Source organism: Eleutherodactylus coqui, chromosome 3 (genome assembly GCF_035609145.1).
Source record: "Eleutherodactylus coqui strain aEleCoq1 chromosome 3, aEleCoq1.hap1, whole genome shotgun sequence".
NCBI classification, from domain to species: domain Eukaryota; kingdom Metazoa; phylum Chordata; class Amphibia; order Anura; family Eleutherodactylidae; genus Eleutherodactylus; species Eleutherodactylus coqui.
The window spans coordinates 107,399,231-107,421,106 of NC_089839.1; the positions used below are offsets into that span (position 1 = coordinate 107,399,231).

At 47.6% G+C, this 21,876-nt stretch overlaps 1 protein-coding gene across 1 annotated transcript in view; it reads left to right on the plus strand.

Moving 5' to 3' along the window:
- The first annotated feature begins 5,780 nt into the window (after positions 1 to 5,780).
- The window catches only part of RAB32 (RAB32, member RAS oncogene family), a 45,240-nt gene continuing 29,144 nt past the window's right edge, over positions 5,781 to 21,876 (plus strand). Inside the window, exon 1 of the mRNA XM_066595946.1 lies at positions 5,781 to 6,107. Coding sequence (XP_066452043.1) covers positions 5,894 to 6,107 — 214 coding nt within the window. The 5' untranslated portion in view covers positions 5,781 to 5,893. The remainder of the gene's footprint in view (positions 6,108 to 21,876) is intronic.

The following is a 21,876-nucleotide window of genomic DNA, read 5'->3' on the forward strand; positions in this document are numbered from 1 at the left end:
AGTTAACTACCAAAATATACTGGTGACCCCTAGTCGACTTTACCAAAGGCCCTACAAGGTCCATGACAACCCGTTCAAATGGTACTTCAATTATCGGTAACGGGACCAATGGGTTCTTAAAATGTGGAGCAGGAGCGGTCACCTGGCAGGTGGGACAGGATTGGCAAAACTCTGCTATTTCCTTGTAGCAGCCTGGCCAGTAGAATCTCTGCAAGATGCGCTCCTACGTTTTTCGGCCCCCAAGTGGCCCCCTAAGATTTGCGTGTGTGCCAAGTGTAAGACTGTGTGTCTATAGGAACCAGGTACTAGAAGCTGCTCCACTATCTCATCTCTAATTTTGGTCACTCTATACAATAATTCATTTTTAATGGCAAAGTGAGGGAAGCTCTCTGCCGCCCTTGTACTCTGCGGTGCACCATTTATAACGGACACATTCTCAAATGCATATTTCAAAGTCTGGTCATTAATCTGGGCAGATCCAAAATTACCCGGTGCCACCTCAAGATCCATCATCTGTGGTTCTGACAGCTCCTCTTCCTCGGTTACCCCTGCACAAGGCAACTCATCATTAGGGACTTCACTGCCCTGGTTACCCGGTGGTAACAAATTGATCCACAAGTTCCAGAACAGGGGGAAGTCTCTCCCAAGGACAACAGGGTGGATCAAATTTTCCACCACCCCAACCTTATGTGCACACACTCCAGAGTCAGTGTCTATGGATACCTGGGAAACTGGGTACCCTTTGGTGTCCCCATGTATGCGAGTGACCCCCAGTTTTTCCCCCTGTAGCAACACATGGGAAAGGGAGGCCCTGATCAGCGTGACCAAGCTCCCGGAGTCGAGCAAGGTGGACACCTTGACCACGTTCACCGTTACCTGGCACCTCTGGGGCTGTGGGTCCTTGGCCGGCGTTGCGCTGCATACCGGATGTGCAAACCACGAACATCGCCGACCATATGTACAGTCCATGGGCTCTGTTTTCGCTGGATAGTGGGCTGCAATATGTCCTGGCTCCTGGGACTCCCAGCACTGCAGCGGGGTGACTTGGCTCCTCCGGACGGGCACCGCTCCCCGCTGTTTCTGTGGCTTCTCCTCCATGCTGACCCGGGATTTCTTCCTCCGGACATCCAACCCAGGGTTGACATCACGAGATGCAGCTCTTGCATTGGGAAGCGCCTCCTCCGCTGTGAGATATCTCTCGACAAGGCCCACCAACTCATCTGCATTCTTGGGATCTCCTTGGACAACCCAACGCTGCATGGGCCTAGACAGGGATTGCACAAATCGGTCCATCACCACTTTTTCAACAATCTGAGCAGGTGATGAGGTTTCCGTCTGAAGCCATTTTTGAGCCAGATGTAGCAGGTCAAACATTTGAGAACGGGGCGGCTTCTCTGGTGAATACTTCTAATTATGCACCCACTGTGCTCTGACTGCCGTGCTGACTCCCAGGCGAGCAAGGATTTCGGCTTTTAACTTGGCGTACACTCGGGCATCCTGCTGCGCCAAATCATAATACGCCTTCTGGGGTTCTCCATTTAAGTACGGGGCCAACACCTCCGTCCACCGCTCTTAAGACAATTGCGCCCTCTCTGCCACCCATTCAAAAATGGCAAGGAAGGCCTCCACGTCATCTTGTGGCGTCAGTTTTTCTAATGTCCCTCTTACTGTTTTTAAAGCGTCTATAGGGGCATGTTGCCTAGAGGAATCTACAGTCTCTTTGGCCTGCACCACCTCGGTTAGCATGGCCATTTGCCTTACCAGGAGTTGGTTTGTCTCCTGTTGTGCTAGTTGCTGCTGGGCGACTGCTTTCTGTTGCGCTTGCATTACCTCTGCTTGAGCCTTCTGTTGCTGGGCCATCATTTGTTGCTGCTGAGCAAACGTTTGTTGTTGCTGCATGTTCATTTGCACCAGCTGCTTTATCAACTCCTCTATGGTTGTATTGGTCGCCTGCATGCTCACCGCTGATTTCCCCAGGACATGTACCCGTAGGTCTTTTACTGCCAGCGCATTCTCCACCAATTGTAGCAACGCAGGGGAACACACTTCAGGCCACAACCAGAATACCGTGACTCTTTTTATTCACTGGCTGAATGTAACATAAATGCACTGGTAATCTCCAGATAACAGAAAAACAGGCAGAAAACGTCCTTTTTCACATCAACAGTCCAGCAAAGTAACACCACCAAAGTCCTTTTTAAATAAGCGTGGCAAAGGCCCAGCAAACCCTTGTTGCAGTGTGTTGTGGTATCTGCAGTTCTGCTCACTTGCAGCTTGTGTCTCTCACACCAGATAGCTCTGAACTCCCCATTCACACTGCAACTTGCACTAATTTATGCACCTCACCTGTCTGGGCCAGGTGAAACTGAGTACTGGAGTGAGGGACGGACCAGGTTTACATCACGGATGCTAGTAGTCTCCGTGATATGTACCTTCCCGTCCCACACTTCACCTCTCACTCTACTACAACGTGCATATATTACGCATGCAAAAAAAAAGAAGGGAAAACAGCCTGGAGTTATGTTTTTCCTGTTTTTTTTAACCATTAGTATGTTTTCTTGCAACATGCGTGAAAACCGTAAGAGCTATGCTAGTACTTGCGTTGGCATAGCGCATCGTTCACCCCCCCCCATAGAGAACAAAAGAGCTGTTACGCGCGTAACATGCATAAAATAGAGCATGCAGTGATATTTCTTAGGCGCATGACAAACACAATGACTATGCAAGTTTGAACGGATCAATGAAAATCCACTTACTTTCACTGACTCTACTCACTGTGTATTATGCATGCGATATACATGTGTGTAATATGCTGTGAAAATATGCCCATGTGAATGAGGCCTAAGACCAGTGTCACACAGGCGTAAGCACATTTGCGCAATGAACATTGCATAATTCCGTGCCCATACGCATGTTTTACTGCACTCTTTGTGCGCGCAAAAAAAAAAAAAAACACAACCGCGCTTCCATTCATTGAAATGGGCAATTAGAGTGATTAGTTCAATGCGTGCTCTTACCCTGCGCAAATGTGTGCTGCATATTTCTTTGCATGAACAAAATGTGCACAAAATATGCTTATGTGAAGCCATTGACATTAATGGGCTCTATTCACTGTGTATTGTGTGCAAAATATTTTTATACTTCAAATACTGCGCAAATCCATTTGTGTGAATCCGGCCTTAGGGCTCCCTCACACAGGGCGTTTGCAAAACACTGCCTTTTCAGCTGTGTTTTCAGCCCAGCTGAAGAGGCTGCCCATTCATTTCAATGGGAGACTCAGCTGAAAACGCCCAAGAATAGAACATGCAGCGCTTTTCAAAGCAGCGTTTTCAGCCCTGTGTGAGCCGCCCCATTGAAATGAATGGGAGCCGTGCACAGTGTTTAGCGCAGTGCTGAAAACGCTGCTGAAAGCGCCCTGTGTAAGGGAGGCCTTAGGGCTCATTCACACGAACGTAAATACACACCGTATTACATGCACTATACGAGCAAGAAGGGGCCATTGATTTCAATTGATTCATTTACAGCTGCGTATTTTTCATGTCACCGAAAACGCCCAATGAGAGTAACGGGATTTTGTGGGGTTTTTTTTTTTAAACATGTAAAAAAACTGCCAACAGGCAGAAACACGCAGGGAATCAGCGTACTTCGCTCCATGAATACGCTATACACAATACGGTCATATGAGGGGATCCTACGGGCTCGCGCACACGGGTGTATTTCCGTGGGCAATTCTTGCGCACAATACGCAGTGAACAGATACTCATTTATTTTAATGGGTTCATTCTCACGGTTCTATTTTGTACGCACGAAAAACAAAAACGTGGCATGCTCTATTTTTGTGTGCATTTGCGCACAAAAGGTCCCCATAGGACAATGTCCATTAAGTTCAGCCTTTTTACCCACTTGTCGATCCAGAGGAAGGCAAAAACCCCAGGAGGCAGAAGCCAATTACCCCATTTGGGGGAAAATTCCTTCCCGACTCCATAATGGCAGTCAGACTAATCCCTGGATCAACCCCTAATAGTTCCCACCTGACTGTAAGACCCGGAACTACAACGCTGCTGGTCACCTAATGTCTCTATCCTGTAATATCCTTCTGCTCTAGAAAAACTTTTAATCCCCTCCTAAACTCCTCTATGGATTTTGCCATCACCACGTCCTCAGGCAGAGTTCCACAGTCTCACTGCTCTTAGAGTAAAGAACCCTTTTCAGTGTTGGTGATGAAACCTGCTTTCTTCTAGATGTAGCGGATGCCCTCTCGTTACCATCGCAGTCCTGGGTGTAAACAGATCATGGGAGAGATCCTTGTCTTGTCCCCTCATCAGAGGTGTAACTTGAAGCTCCTGGGCCCCAATGCAAAACCTGGAACAGGGCCCCCAACTATAATGCTTTATTCATAGTACTGGGCTCCCTATATGGAGAAGAGAGGCCTTATGGGCCCCTCAAGGCTCCTGGGCCCGGGTGCAACCGCATCCCCTGCATCCTCTATAGTTACGCCCCTGCCTCTCATGTATTTATACATAGTCATTTGATCATCCCTTAGCCGTCTTTTTTCCAGGGTAAATAGTCCCAATTTGGATAGCCTCTCTGGGTATTCCAGTCCCGTTGTTCCATGTATTAGTTTAGTTACCCTTCTTTGATCCCCCTCCAGTACTGTAACATCTTTCCTGAGCACCGGTGACCAGAACTGTGCGCAGTATTCCATGTGGGGCCTAACAAGTGCCTTATATAGTGGGAGGATAATGTTCTCGCCCCTGTACCTCTTTTAAGGCACCCCAAGATTTTATTTGCTTTTGCAGCAGCTGACTGGCATTGGTTGCTCCAGTTAAGTCTACAATCCACTAGCACCCCCAGATCTTCTTCCATATCACTTTTCCTTAGCACTACCCCATTTAGTGTATAAAGCGGGCTGCGCCAGAGTGGCCTTAGGCTGAGCGCACACGGCGGTAAGCTTAAACTGCTGCATGTGCCACGTGACATTTTACTGCTGTTGACCGACCTATCACCACATATGGCAGGATCGCGCAGGATATAGTATCTCACGTACGCGGTCTTCCTGGATTCTTTTAAATTCCCCGGTTGCTTCGCTACAACGCATATAAATGCCGTCCGTACCAACATATTGCATATGTACGGCATTCAATACGCAACCCATAGAGAACACCAGGGCTGTACGCCTGTAATACAACAAGCTGCGCTCTTTTTCACACGCCATGTATATATGCAAATGAGAATGGATCCACACTAAGCAATGGGTACCACCTGCGTAATACACGGTGGAATATGCTGGTGTGACCCCGGCTCCAATGGAAGACTGAGGGGACAGCAGCCATCTGCAGCCCCCTCAGACCGGCCACATTTTCTGCCTATTGATAAGCCCCCTGGTTGCTGGGGCATCCCCCCTGCCACTATTACTCAGGGGCTACAGGTGTGCCGGCAGTCCCTCACACCGCACCCTGCCGTCTTGTGACCCGCTGGCCGCTACAATCACTGGTGGGCTACAGGTGTGCCGGCGGTCCTCACACCGCACCCTCTCCCACCCGTCCTGTGACCCGCTGGCCGCCACAATCACTTGGGGGCTACAGGTGTGCCGGCGGCCGCCACTATCATTGGGGCGCTACAGGTGTGCCGGCGATCCTCACACCCCGCCCTGTGACCCGCCGACATCTACTATCACTGGGTTCTACAGGTGTGCCGCCGGTCCTCACACCGCGCCCTCTCCCGCCCGGCCTCCCGTCTTGTGACCCGCCGGCCGCCGGTTGGTTCCTTCTCTGAAGGGGAGGAGGAAGAAGTTTGTGAGGAAAAGAAAGTGTAGTTCCTGCCAGACCGGCCATGACGTGCGGGGACTCCACGGGGCGCCCGGCCAGACGGAGTTAGGAGCAGCGCTGACTACATGGCGGGGGAGCCGGCGGAGGAGCGCAGGGAGCACCTGTTCAAGGTGCTGGTGATCGGGGAGCTGGGGGTCGGCAAGACCAGCATCATCAAGCGCTACGTGCACCAGCTCTTCTCCCAGCACTACCGGGCCACCATCGGCGTGGACTTCGCCCTAAAAGTCATCAACTGGGACAACCAGACCCTGGTCAGACTGCAGCTGTGGGACATCGCAGGTAAGTGGTCTGTGGGAAACCCCACCGTGTAGTGTGTGACATCCCCTCCCCCCCCGGCTCCAGCGGTCTACCCCTGTACAGTGTGTGTGTGACCCCTGGCTCCAGGGAAACCCCAACATGCAGTATGCGTGACACCCCCTCCCTCCGGCTCCAGCGGTCTACCCCTGTAGAGTGTGTGTGAGACCCCCCCCCCAAGCTCCAGGGAAACCCCATCCATGTAGTGTGACATCCCCTCCCTCCGGCTCCAGCGGTCTACCTCTGTAGTGTGTGTGTGAGTGAGTGAGACCCCTGGCTCCAGGGAAACCCCACCATGTAGTGTGACACCCCCTCCCTCCAGCGATCTACCCCTGTAGAGAGTATGTGTGTGTGTGACCGTGTGTGACCCCCGGCTCCAGGGAAACCCCACCATGTAGTGTGTGTGACCACCCCCTCCCTCCGGCTCCAGCGGTCTACCTCTGTAGTGTGTGTGTGTGTGTGTGTGTCCCGGCTCCAGGGAAACCCTAAGGCAGGGTTCACACAGGGCGGATTCCCCGTCGGAAATCTCACGGTTTGGCGAACCCAGCCTTACATGCAGTATGCGTGACACCCCCTCCCTCCGGCTCCAGCGGTCTACCCCTGTAGTGTGTGTGTGACTCCTGGCTCCAGGGAAACCCCATCCATGTAGTGTGCCGCCCCCCCCCCCCCCCCCACCTCACTCCTTGGCTCCAGGGGTCTACAGGGGAACCCCACCCCTGTAGCGGGGTGTGTTGAGTCAGCTACACTCTGAGCATTGGGGTATGTTCACACAGCAGACTCCAATGCGGATTTTTGCGATTGGATTTGCCCTCTATATTCCGCGGCTAGGCACATGTAAGCTCCATGGATCCAGCTGTAGCGACTTCCCAATGTGGGTATGGTGCGGAATCTGCGTCAAGTGGTGTGCCGCTACTTTATAGACTACAGTACGGATTCCCATTGCAGGTAACTGGGTGCTGATGATACAGCAGAGTCCCACCGTGCGAAGCCTTAAAGCCGGATGCAGACGCAGTGAAGAGAACCCATTAATTTTAATAGATCTGTTCACAAACATGTATTTTGTGTGCATTATTGCAACGCTTAAAAATGCAGCATGTACTATTTTCCTGCACGTCTGAAGAGAAATGAAACCTATGGCACTAATGACACTAATTGGCCTTTTGAGTGGCTGGAAGCGGGCTGCGTGTTTTTTGGGTTTTTTTTGCACGCAAAAAGTACAGTAAATGCAGAGGCAAGCGCCAAAACGCAGCGCCCTATGAGGAAGTATGTGGCGTAAATGTGCATATGCCCGTGAAATAGGTTTTGTGAACCTAGTGCTGGTTTCATCCTACATGCAGAAAACTGCATGAGGACCTAAAGCAGGGTGCAGCCGAAATACGTCAGGCAGGGACCAACAAGCTTTATTGCGCATATTCTCCCTCCTCCATTTTTCCATCATGCAGTTTTCCGAATGGAAGGTGGAATCAGCAATGCTTTTACAAAGTGTATTGTCGAACCCGCCCTAGTGAGCCCCTCTTACGGCAGGGTCCTACATAACATCTGCTTAGATTTACCTTTCAGGACTCTGACAGTTGGTGGGCACAGATTGGAGAGCTCCAAGGACTGCAGATTATTTGGGGAGAGCATCTAGTGAGGAGACCTATAAGGCCACACATGCTGGGAAATCTATGCAAATGGGAGATGGAGCAATGCGTCTACAGCGCCACCTCTTTGCCCCTTAGGCTGGGTGCACACAGGGCGGATTCGCCGTGGATATTCCTTCTGGAATTTTGCCGTGGCAAATCCGCCTGTGTCCGCTAATCCCGGGATTAGCCAGCCAAGTGGACAAGATTTCTCAGAAATCTCGTCCACACGGTACGGCGAATTCATCGCGGCTAAGCCAGTGTTGCGGCTTGGATTCGCCAGCCGCAGGATGTCCATCCCCCCCCCCCCCCCCCCCTCCCGTTGCAGCCACGATCTCCTCTATGGGAGCGCCGTCCCCAACGGAAAAGCGTGTGGCGAAGCCACCTCAAAACTAGCGGCTAAGTGCCGCGGGTTTTGAAGCAGCGCTTTCAAGGTGAAAATCTTGCAGTTTTTCGCTATGGCCAAACTGCGAGATTTCCGCCAGGAATCCGCCCTGTGAGAACTCAGCAGCTGGTTTGGCTGGTGGAGAGGCTATGATGGTAAATCTGCAGTTCTCATAAGGAATCGCCATGCAGATATTTCCTTTGCACGCTTACTGCATGCACTACAGAACATATGGCCCTTAGCAGTCGTCTGGATTGTGATCAGACACTATAAATGTGCTGAAAGGCAAAAGCACTTCTACACGTATTAAATAGTTGGTTCAGGTTAATATAAATGTTGGCAAACAAGATAATTGAGTAATAATGGGACTCTCCGAGCCAACAGAAAGGCAGTTAATAAAAGAGTTAGAAGCAAGCTGTCCCTTCCCGAGAACATCTCATCGCTACAGAACGGGAGAGGATAAAGAGGTGATTGGTGACCTGCAGGTACCGATGGGCCAGATTTATCAAAGTGACCTATGGATCAGGCCAGGCTCTCACAGGTGGATTTGTATTGCGGATTCCACGATCACCGTCGGCGTGGATGATCTGCAGTAAAACGCGGCAATGGAAAGGCATGCATTTTTCATTCTCACTCGCGGATGCGAACTGCGTACTCTGCGAGTGGAAGAAACATCGCAGCGTGCTCTATTTTGCAATGGAGTTCGTGCGGAATCCAATTAACATTGCCTACAGTCTGTGGGTACCCCTGTCTTCGTTAAGCAACGTGGGAAATGGAAACAAAAAAAACTTTAAAAAAACCCCTGTGCTGTGCATGACTACCTGCTCGCCTCCGCGGTCATACGCAATACAGGTTAGTGCCATACGCAGGGTCAGTTGCCGGACTCTCAGCCGGATTCCAGTTGTGTGAGCCCTGCCTTAATAGTATAAATGAGTTTTATGTGTAACCGTCCTTCACCTGCTGTCGTGCATTTGGCGGACTGGAGATGCATCCATGTCGATTGCAGATTTAAAAGATGACTTTTCACATTAACATTTTGCTTTCCGTTCTGTTATGGGAACAGCAAAACGGAAAAACATTTCAGTTTTCAAGCCGATAGAAATGCACTGCAGCGGAAGGTCTTCAGTTTCAATTAGTTTCTGTATTTTCTTCCTCCATTCCGTTTTTTTGCACTCGATCAAAAGTGCAGACCACTGCACTATTGTTTCCAGTTTCGTAAACTGATCACGGATGGATCCTGTTAATTGCATTGTACTCAATAGGAGGCGGATGGAACTTGGAAGACCAATCTGTTCTACGTTTCTAGTTTCCGTTGCAACGCTGGGATTCTAAGTTCAAATCCCATGAAGGGCAACCTTAACGTGACTCCATACAGCCACCGCCCTTAGTTTGTTCACATCAGTGTTGGAGTTTCCATTCGAAACCTTCATTGCATGTTATCTGCTAGGAAACGGGATGGAATAGCGCGGCTAACTGCACTACTTTGTCCTATATACTCTGGCAAGATGCTGAACTCCTGGCTGGAAATCAAAAATTGATGTTACCTTTGATGAAATTTGAACTTGGGACCTCAGCTTTGTCAGGCAATAGTGCTAACCACTGAGCCACATTCATTGAAATTTGTGGTTTAAAAAAGAAAAAACTGAATTGGTTGAAAAAACGCTACTGTGAACAAAGCCTTATAAATAGGACCAAAGAGTAGATGTATTGGACTGCACCTACTTGGGGAATAATTAGCCTTTTGTTCATATAGACAGTCTATATTGACCATATTTGTTGATGGCTGTTGTCTCATATCCGCCGTCACCTGCACTAAAAAATCTTATGTAAGTAAGCAATAACTTCCCAGTAAACATGCTCCCCTGCATTGATTTGGTTATTTTTGGGCGGGGGGCACTAATTGAAAGTGGGAGATGGGGACACTAGTTATGACTTCTTAAAGGGGTTGTCCCGAGGCAGCAAGTGGGTCTATACACTTCTGTATGGCCATAATAATGCACTTTGTAATATACATTGTGCATTAATTATGAGCCATACAGAAGTTATAAAAAGTTTTTTACTTACCTGCTCCGTTGCTAGCGTCCTCGTCTCCATGGTGCCGACTAATTTTTGGCCTCCGATGGCCAAATTAGCCGCGCTTGCGCAGTCCGGGTCTTCAGCAGTCTTCTATGGAGCCGCTCGTGCCAGAGAGCGGCTCCGTGTAGCTCCGCCCCGTCACGTGCCGATTCCAGCCAATCAGGAGGCTGGAATCGGCAGTGGACCGCACAGAAGAGCTGCGGTCCACGAAGACAGAGGATCCCGGCGGCCATCTTCAGCGGTAAGTATTGAAGTCACCGCAGCGCGGGGATTAAGGTAAGCGCTCCGGTAAACTTTCTTTACTTCCCTGCATCAGGGTTGTCTCGCGCCGAACGGGGGGGGGGGGGTTGAAAAAAAAAAAACCCGTTTCGGCGCGGGACAACCCCTTTAAGGTAGAGGGCCATCACTCTGATTACTGTTAGGGGTTTCTCCTGTAATACTATGAGGATTATGGCTGTGCCTATTGTTAAACGAGTATTCAATTTTGGGAAACTGCATAGTGCAGCCCACTCAGCGGCTGATGAATGCTGGTCCCGCTTTTAGGACCTGCACCTTTCAGACTTATGGATATGCTATCAAAGTTCAAGATGGGAGCAAAGTATGTATGAGAGCAGCACTCCAGGGGTTAAATAAAAGAATAAATCTTTATTGTGCCCACACAACGTTTCAACCCTCCATCCAAGGGTCTTTATCAAGTTCTGCTCTCATACATACTTTGCTGCTGAAATTGTGATCCAGGATCTTTGATGAGCGTGCACCAGCTGGTGAGGACTGTCTTCCCTGCATATTTGAAGGTGAAGTGTGTGCTGTGATCAGTGTTGTATATTGGATTAAAGTTCAAGATGGGAATACCCTGTAAGGGTTAGTATGGCTATGCTGTGACTCTTGAGGGAGGAGGAACATCAAGTGAGGTGTAAGGTGGGTTTCCAGTTTATAGTTGTAGTGTTTTCCTGTTACATTATTGCCTTTGGACTCCACTGAGGTTTGCTTGTATCTAATGAACATCTCTTAGAAGGCAGAGTCCTAGTATTGCAGAACAGCCATGGAACATGACTGAAGGGATGGATTGTCGATAATTTGTACTGTTGGACGGTTTTTTGGAATGTGTGGTTATGTCACACAGGACGTAGACCGTTACATCTCACCGTGGTCTCCTGAGATGTCTGACAGTTCTGCTAATACTTGTAGCCACAGTGTGATGGGGAAGCCTGGCAGAAGTACTGAAGGAAGCTCTTGAGAAACACCTGCAAAACAGGAATTAACTTATGTAAGTTTTGTTTTCTTTAATGTCACTATTTCAGACTGTGGCCAGAAGGAAGTTCTCTGTTTAAATAGTCATCGTGATCAGATCATCCGGCAGTCACTACAGGAATGAGACCGACCGCACACAACTTCCTCTATTGCCACTCAGTTTTCCCTCTCTAGAATGTGAATTAAAAGGGAACCTGGCCGTTGTTTTACAAGATGAAATGGGAATGTAGTGCAGAAAGTGGTAAAATATCCATTAGTTTGATCTATATGTATAAAGCTGCTTTCACACCTGCGTTGGGCCAGTTCAGGGTTTCTATCTCTGCCTGTTTTGTCAAGGTGAGAAACTGAAAAAAACAAAACGGATCTGTTCCCCTCCCACCATTGATTTTCAATGGGGTTTCAAATAAACAGAAAGGCGGTATTAGTGTATCTTGACGCCACCAGGAATTCCTGGTAGTCAAGATTGACAGGGGGTGACGCCCCCTGATGCTGATTGGCTGGGGAGCTGTGTTGGCTGCAGGTCCTGCTACCCCACAAAAGTAATATGGTGGCAGCAAACCAGGCGGCCTGCAGCAGATTTGATTTACGGCCCCCGCTGCAGATGAAAGCCCCTTCCCCCTCCACCGGCCGTGAACGCGGAACCCCAGCCCTGTGTAGATGCGCAAAGCGGGGTGGTTATGAGGGTGCCGCTGGCCCCATCCCACAGCTGTGTATGACATAGCGGTTGGCTGCATGGAGGGCAGAGCGACAGTGTTCCACTAAGTGGGAGACGGCGGCAGCGCGCTGGACGTTCAGACTTCCCTCCCCCACACAGCATAAGGACCACTGACAGTTGGAGCCAGGGGCTGCACACAGCAGAATGACGGCGACCGCTGGGAGACCGGGGGACAGCCGGTGGCCTGCGGTAGGAGTGCTGCAGTACAGCAGCATGAGAGATCTAGCCACCAGCCCCAGACACCACAACCAGGACAGCTGGGAGGGCGGGGGACAGGCGCTGAGCTGCAGTAACAGCGGGGAAGCAGAGCACATAACATAGACGGATGCCTGCTCATGTAGTACCTACTAAGCCACTTCCCACAGTAATCCACTTTTGCTCCTTCAAGGACCTTTATGTTTTGACTCTATCGCGAGCGGGGCGTTCCTCCTGTCAAACCCCTAGCTTTTGGTGGCGTCAAGATACATTAATACCCAGAAAAGCTTCTGTTTGCTTCCATTACGTCAGGTTTCTTATTTTGTTTTCTTTTTTTGGCCTGAAAAACGGAGCAGCTAACAGAGCAAATAGGCTGGGTTCACACGAGGCAGATTTGCTGCGGTTTTGCCGCGGATTGCCTTTGCATATCCGCACTGCGGCAAAACTGCATTTGCAGTGCAATGCAGCACAAATCTCAGAGTAGATCCGCGCCACCACACAGGGATCCGAAATGGAGAATAAGGGTTTTTTTTACTCACCTGGTGCAAAGCGGGATCTCCACCTCAGGGAGAATGACCCGCTTGCACCGATGATCCCAGGTCACCTGTAGAACTATAGATGTTCTTCCTGTGCAAGATCCCCAAGAATCCTCAAAAAGAGGAGATGCAGCAGTAGGAAAAAACCCCAGTGGGTATTGCACCACACAAATGGGGAAGAAAGCAAATACAACTATAATAGAAAAATCCTCCTGCGCTCTTTTTCGGGGTTTTTGCAATCCAATAAGGGAAACTATAAAGTCTCCACAATAGGGAAAATATATTTAATTGTACATAAAAAAACATATATAACATGTAAAAAGTCTTGCAACGCGTTTCGGCACTAATATCAGTGCCTTTTTCAAGCATGACAAATTAAAACAAACATCACTATTTATAGGGTTACTTACATTTCATAGTGACGGAGTCCGGAGTCTGCATCGTGGGACACCAGTCTCTCCCTCGCTGACGTGTTGATCAAGCGTCGCTTTATACGTAGCTACGTAAATGGCGTAACTCCACCGTATCGTCATACTCAATCACCCGACGCTTGATCAACACGTCAGCGAGGGAGAGACTGGCGTCCCACGATGCAGACTCCGGACTCCATCACTATGAATTGCCCGAGGCAGTTTGAAGCACCATGTCTATAGCCTAAATAATACAAATTGGAAGATGGAGCAATGCTTCTATAGTGCTGCCTATTGGAGGCAGATTTCCTGCAATGCAATGTCAGACCTTTTAACAAGCGTTATAAAAATGGCTGGGATTATAAACCAGAATCTTCTCCAGAAGGAAAGGATAGCCATGTACAGACAGACGGTTTTAGGCTTTTCCCTCCTCATCAGCGTGCAGTAGGTTTCTGGCTTGGCTGGAGAAGAGATCTATGATGTTGCTTAGGAAGGATATTGTTTCTCCTTAAGGAGAGCACCTAGAAGGTGTGCGAGGAGACTTATAAGGCCATCCATGCTCCTCCTGAGAAATATTCAAATGAATGATGGAAGTATAGGTATTGTTCCATCTTTCCATTTGGACAGACTTCCCAGAGGAGCATGGATGGCCTTATAGGTCTCCTCACTAGCTGGTCTCCCCAAGGAGAGAATATACGCTTAGGCTGCCTGTCCATATCGCAAGCAATTTTCCGCTGGGAAGGGGGAAAGCAGCACTAAGTCACTGTAATGAGCCTATCTTAAAGATGGGTTCATCGCAGAGAATCACGGCATGCCACAATTGTTAGACGCGAGTGGAAAATCGCTATGGATTTCCTGCTCGTGTACATCAGGCTGCACTTTCCATAGTTATACTTATCGCCGTGGATCACGCTATAAAATATCGCCCGTGGACAGCCAGCCTTACTTACCTAGATTAAAAAAAAAAAAATTTGTTTTTTGTAGTGTAAAACTGGGTTCACACGGGACAGCATTGCCGCAGAATTTTCGTGTGGAATGTTCAGACGGGAATTCCGCCCGCGCCTCCTAATCCCGGGATTAGCCAGCAAAGTGGACAAGATTTTGCAAAAATCTCATCCACGTGCTATGGCCAAGCCGTGCGGAAACGGACATGCAGCGCGGAAGACAAAAGCGCAGTATGTCAATTTTTTTCATTTACGCAGCGGCCTCTCTCCTCTCTATGGGGAGAGATGGCTGTAGCAGAAATGCAGGTGGTGAAGGCACTCTAAAATCCACGGCTAATGGCTGGGGGGTTTGAAGCTGCGCTTATCCTGCGGGAATCTCAGGATTTTTTTGTTGCAGTCATTCTGTGGGATTTCCGTCCTGTGTGAACCCAGCCTAAGGCCGCTCTCACACAGGTGGTAGTAAGTAAAAACGCATTTTCAGTATGGCAGAGCTGCTTTGTGCAGCGTTTAGTGTGAGCATTATCCTGCATTGTTACTGTGCTTTTAGAACTGTAACGACGCAGGTAAATAAACCCGATGATGTCACCGCTTTCACTTTCCCTCCTGGTGGCATAGAACGCTCCTCCATTCAAAAAATGCTCCTTATTGATTTCAGTGGGTGATGCATTGCGTCAAAAAATGCTTAAATGCCGAACATAGAACACACAGCGCTCGAAAATTGCGGTATTAGCAATGCTTTATTTGGACACAAGTCTGTGAAGCCCCATTTGAAATCAATGGAGACACTTTACAGTGTTTGGTGTGGTATTTGAAACCATGTCTGCCTTCAGTGTCTATTCCCCTACTGTGCAGCAATGCCACTCCCCTGCAGACCCTCATACGAATAGGTGTACCTGTGTATCATAGGGTCGCGCTCCATCACTGCAGGGGATAGTGCTCATTGGTTAATACAGGTGCCTGCCACACAAACCGAGCCAGTATTATCCAGTGAGCAGAGACTGGCTGGATCCCCCACAGATATTTTAGGGTCGCCTAGCTTTTCTCTGCTGGCTTCTGACCTACAGTATGCTTCGGCTACTTGCTTTGTTCTGTCCCGACTTGTCTCGCACTGCGGCCGCTTTCCTCTGTAACATGTCAGTCAGCCCTGCGGAGTCTGAGGCTGGGACACAGGTGAAATGATGGCATTCCACTGCACCGCCTGCATCAGGCCACAAGAGGACTCTACACTTGTCGTGGTTAGGGGTTTATTTTTGGAACTTGGAGGTGCTATACTTTGTAAGGGTCAGGACTGTGGGCATTATTATATGGGACACGAAAGGAATATTACTACTGTGTGCGAGTACACAAAGGGGGAAATCCTACTGTGTGGGCACTAAAAGAAGCACTAGTACTGTGTGGGGTACAGAAAACTGCACTTTTACTGTGTGGTTATCAGTCTGTGGCCCAGAACCAAACACCAGCTATTTGGCACTGTCTAACTGACACTATTGTTTTTCCAGAGCTATTGTCTCTATGGCACTGCATTTTTGGGTAGGTAATTGGAACTATGACAAGTATAGTTATTTCTGAAGCACAGTATTTGCAAGTACTATGCAACATAGCAGGTACAGTACTGGGGTCCCATAGGGCAACAACAAGCACAGAATTGGGCTAGTGGCAGAGTCTCTAAGTTGGGAAATGGTTAGTGGGGTGCTGGAAAAGCGAGGATCCAAAGATGTATGTGTTGCAATCTTTACAGAGGTGAGTTGTGGCTGCAAAAAATCTTTGTTGGTCTGGGCCACATGGTAAGGGCAGAAAAAGTTAGTTACCCTTTGGGCCTGGACAAAGATGGCCGCGCCACTTCCCTGACTACCTGATGTGCACTGTGCATTAGAATGTAGTCTTTCAGGTAGTCAGAGAAGCGGTGTGTTCCCCTTTGTTTCCTTGGGCACGAAGGGTTGCTTTACCTCAAGAGGATTTTACCTGCAAGTCACTAAATGGCTTACTGTAATGACTTTTACAGTCTGTAGGTAGCTTGTGTAGAGCGGCTATCTGTCACTGTGTGGTGGTAATATCCATCTTCGTATAACCACTCCAATTAGGATGTGCCTCTGATGCATGAGTTCAGGTCAGTAGCCCCAGAGTTGGTCTGGTGCTTATCTAGACTATGAGCGCAAAAATACAGCTGTTATACCCCAGTCTGAAACTGGCCAGAGAGAATATAGTTCTTGGTTTTGGTGCCATATTTATAGTAGGAGCTTAAAGGGGTTGTCCCGCGCCGAAACAGGTTTTTTTTTTTTTTTTCAATAGCCCCCCCGTTCGGCGCGAGACAAACCCGATGCAGGGGTTTAAAAAAAAAAAACGGATAGTACTTACCCGAATCCCCGCGCTCCGGTGACTTCTTACTTACCTTGTGAAGATGGCCGCCGGGATCTTCACCCTCGGTGGACCGCAGGTCTTCTGTGCGGTCCATTGCCTATTCCAGCCTCCTGATTGGCTGGAATCGGCACACGTGACGGGGCGGAGCTACGAGGAGCCGCTCTCTGGCACGAGCGGCCCCATTCAGAAGGGAGAAGACCGGACTGCGCAAGCGCGTCTAATCGGGCGATTAGACGCTGAAAATTAGACGGCACCATGGAGACGAGGACGCTAGCAACGGAACAGGTAAGTGAATAACTTCTGTATGGCTCATAATTAATGCACAATGTACATTACAAAGTGCATTAATATGGCCATACAGAAGTGTATAGACCCACTTTGTTTCGCAGGACAACCCCTTTAATTCTTCTACTGTTTAAGAGCTTGGTTCTGGTGCTGTATGTTTGTACTGAGGTTAGTTCTTATGTTGTAGTTGATAGGTTAAGGGTAGAAACGCACAATGCACTGGCTGTATTACACCCATGTTGGCAAATTTGCTGACAATTGGCCACAGCAGGTCAGCATAATTTTGGCTTTGTGCAGCACCCACATGGTATGTTTCCATCTTTAGGGTGGACTTCTATTCATGGGTCAGTGCTGTGTTCTTGCCCTCCAGGCTAAAATCTGCCAGTCAGATCATGCCAAGGACAGTGCTCATTGAAGCCCTGGGCAATTGGCTGTATTTCCTTCAGCAGGGCAGGGGCCACGGGTTCTACACCTTTGAGTTACATGAACCTCTCTCGAACATGTTGATTTTCGGTGGGACCATCTAAAATCTGTCATTCCATTGTGTAGAATTTATTGGGATGGCTAGTTTAGAAAAGTTACAGTAGTAGCTACTGTGTTGATCTTGGAGATATGCAAGTAACATGTGGGAGGCCGTGTAGTATTGGCTGCTGTTTCTGCCCGGTCCTGGGAGATGAATCGGCGCCATGTATGCCAAGAATGTCTGAAAAGCTGGGACTAGACAGCAGTGCCAAGTCTGTACTTTTTAGCCTGTCAGAGTTGCCTAGCAACTGACTTATGAATAATGTTTTTGGAATATACTGTAGGACTACAATCATGGTAATAGAACACATAGTCTTTGCTACACCCTCTTACTACATGTGACCCTTGGGCATAAAATCCGTTTTATTGTCCATTCTTGTTCCTTTTACCTATCTAAGCAAATCCTACTCATCTACTCGCGCTACCAGTCAATCTTAGTACACATTTATATGTATATTCAGGTTTTATCCCTGTCTTTGATGTTTAGCCTTTTTCATGACCTATGAGAGATACACAAATATCCAGAATACATTTTTGTAGCTTGAGGTACACCTGACCTTTGATGCTTCATCAGCTGTGCTCTCTAGTCCCAGCTATAGACATTGATTGACGGTATATGGCAGCCTTAAAGAGGTTATCCAGTTGTAAACTACTGATGGCCTATTAGCTGGGTCTGTTGCCAGTGACCCCCCCAATGATCAGCTGTTTGCTGAGGCAGTGCGCTTGTGTACAGAGCTTGGTATTGTAGGCAAAATTTCCATTGAAGTGAATGGAAACTGCCTGTAATACCAAGCCTGGCCACTGCAGTAAGAACAGAGCTATATACTTCCTGCAAAAATCAGCTCAGTGCCCAAGAACACTGGACCCAGTGAACAGCTAATCAACGGGGTCTTGCCGATCTACTCTTGCTGACCTATCCTGAGGATAGATCACTAGTAGTTTACAACTGGACAACAACTTTGTCTAACGTGCATTGGCCATTTCTAGTAAAGCAATTATACTAGTAGAAAGTGGCATTGATCAGTCAATTTATAAGGACTGAGTGTAAATGTCCAGACAGATGGCAGTATTTTGTCTGTTTCTTCGCCATCTTCTTTGGAACAAGTTTTTCTACTTTCACATGATTGTGCTATCCACCCCTCTGTGATGTATTTGACTACAGGAAGTTGTGACTAATGACACCTGGTTAGCGACTTGGATCCAAAGATCCTCAAAATGCTTCTCTCTGCTCCTCTTCCTGTGTTCACATATGTCCATCTTGTGTGTGTTACTAATCGCACCCCTGTATCTTGTGTTCTAGACGCAGCTGCACTGAGGTAACACCCATATGAGGGCATTAGACACCGCGGCTGTGACATCTATGTTGTCACATATAAGCTCATCAACCCATTCTATATGAATTAATACACAAGGCTCAAAAAATTCAGCAATAATTATCTATATAAACCTGAAGGCAACATATGATATTTGAGCTTTGACATGGATTATCCTATTCTAGATATAATGTGTCATTGATAGGCCCAGTTTTATATTAGTTAAAAGCATGCGGCATCAGCATAAGACAGGTAGTTGGTCAACAATCTTGCCCCAAATGTCCCTATAGGTGTACTCCTACCTGATAGCCGAGGTATAGCTCCAAAAATGTGTCCCCATCCACGGTTGACTGGAACTTGATTAGCCCTCGTGCACTCTGGCGGTTATCTCAACATTCCCACACTTTCCCCGGTAGATTCATCAAAGGACCAAATGGCTCCACACATGGAAAGGTTGGAGTGTATGCATGGTATTACCTCCAGTGCTTCAATTGTCTAGTAAGAAAATACAAGCAAGTCTGTTGGAGGGGCATTCCTTTAAAGGAGTTTTCCAGGGAGAATACTATTGATGACCTATCCGCCAGGATGGGTCATGCATAGTTGATCGTCTGGGATCCATCGCTCGGGACTCCGACCGATCAGCTGACTGCGTCCGCTGACAGCGCCTCAATTACAAGGGTCAGAGCAGAAGTCTCCCTCCGACCTCTGTGTAGTGAACGGTGCTTGTAACTGCAAGTGCAGCTCTCATTAAGAATAAACGCGAGCCGCTCCTGCAGTTACAAGCGCCGGTCACTCCAGAGGTCGGAGGGAGACTTCTGCTCTGATCTCTGTAATTATGTGCTGTCAGCAGGCGCATAATCGGCTGATCGGCCGGGTTCCCCAGCGACGGACCCCAGCTGATCAACTATTGATAACCTATCCTGAGGATACAACATCAATAGTATTTTTCCTGGACAAGTGACCTCAGTACTGCAGACTTAGCAGTGGGATGTTGCAGTTTTGGCCAATATACTACTAGCCTGGCTGGGGCAGTGCCACGGCAGTTGGCGTGAGCCTGCAGCACCCAACAACCTCACTCTGTAGAGAGTTGTAGCCTGCAGCCTTGTGTATTCGTGACATTCTAGTGAAATGTTACAATTGATAGGCTTTAGAGTTTAAATAACTTTTGCCTAATAAAACTAGCGCTGGAAACAAAAGTGCTTTCTTTTGTTGACATGAAATGGGCACAAGGGTCACTGCAAGTAAACGCAAATTAGCCGTGATTTATTCTGGCCTGGTTTATTGCTTTCTGTTCTACGTCGAGCGGTAATTGCTAGTTTGCTTTCATATTGTGGGCAATTTAATAATTGACCCGAATGTACGGCATTCATGTTACCGATGAGACTAGTGTGTAATGGGCTTTTTTCATAGAGACATTAAATTAAACTTTTATTTTTATTAAAGGAATAATTGAGCAAAACAAAGTGTTACAGTCACTGACCTACATACATGTACATGATGAAGGCCGGTTTACATGTACATGATGAAGGCCGGTTTCACTTCTGCGGCAGAACCTCCAAACAGATTCTGTCGCAGTACCGGCTAAACATACCGGAAGAAAAAGCACACTGGAAAGTGGGTGGACCCCGTTATAGGCAATGGAGTCCAACCGGCGCTGCTTGGACCCGTCCAGAGACAGAAGTGTTCGGCCACAGAGATTCACCTTTCATGTTCCCCCGAATTGAGCAAGAAAGCAGAATCCCCAGCGCAGTTGTGAAACCCCCTAAATTCCCAGTTTTTCTATTTAGGCTGCATCAAATTGCAATCACCTAGAACACAGAACTTGTTACAAAAAGCAGATCTGACACTGGAGTGCTGAGTGTCAGAAAAAGGGAGTGAATGCCAACCCTCCTAATTAAGTGTAGTCAAACTGGATCCTATTATAACAGTCACCTACGGCCCAGGTTCAAGATGTATCAGTAAAACTTTTTATTTTCTTTTTTAAAATCTCAGTTTCATAATGGGGATGTATATAAAAATACTGCTCATGAGCAATGTATAGTGTATGGACAGCGTTGCATACAGAGAAATAGAGCATGCTGCAGTCTATTTCTCGTGCATATCGATATGAAGTGTCTACACTCACATGTGCATGTATCAACAAAAGTCCATTGACTTCATTCACCGTGTAGCTTGTGTCCATTCAACGCTTGCGTAATATGCGATGAAAATACGGTTGTGGACACGAGCCGTTTACGAGAGAATTTGGTAGGGATTACAATTTTTCTAACTGTACCTCAGATTGGGACTGCCACCTCCACCATAATTGTGTGTCCTGCCTGATGCTCAGCCGTTTCTGTAACACCCGTAGCCTTCAGTAGGCAGGCGCACACATGCAACACCAACTTTCCACTTGGTCTCCTCCCGGATGTCCGCTGCTCCGCTTCCACAATGGGTGTTTAATTCCTTAATGGCGCAGTCCTCCTTTTTTTTTTTTTTTCCCCTCCCTTCTTTTACAAAATCGTAAATCCTCCTTTTATTTATCCATTGATGTAGCTGCCTGAGGGCTTGTTTTTTTGCGGGACGAGTTGTATTTTTCAACGGTCCTATTTAATGTACCATATAATGTACTGAAAAACTTAAAAAAAAAAAAATTCTAAGTGGAGTGAAATGGGAAAAAAAGATATTCCACCATCTTTCAGTGCGTCTTGTTTCTACGGCGCACAAACTGCAACGAAAATGACCTGATAACTTTTTTCTATGGGTCAGTACGATTACTACGATACCAAACGTATCTTTTTTTTTTTTTTTTTCTTTTTTTCTTGCTTTACTACTTTCTATTTTTTTTTTTCAAAGATCTTAAAATTTTTAAAATTATTTTCTGTTACCGTCTTCTGAGTGCAATAACATTTTTTTTTTTGTTTTGTGGGACGTCATGTAGTCTGTGTTGGTACAGTTTTGAAATAAATGCAACTTTTTGATCACTTTTTATTGCATTTCTTTCTTCAAGACAGCGTGACCGAAAAAGTGCATTTCTAGTATTCTTTACTTTTTCTTTTTTTCCGGATGACTTTCACCATGCGGGGTAAATAATGCGTTACTTTGATAGATCGGACTTTTATGGACGCAGAGATATCAAATATGTATTTTTTTTTTTATTTAG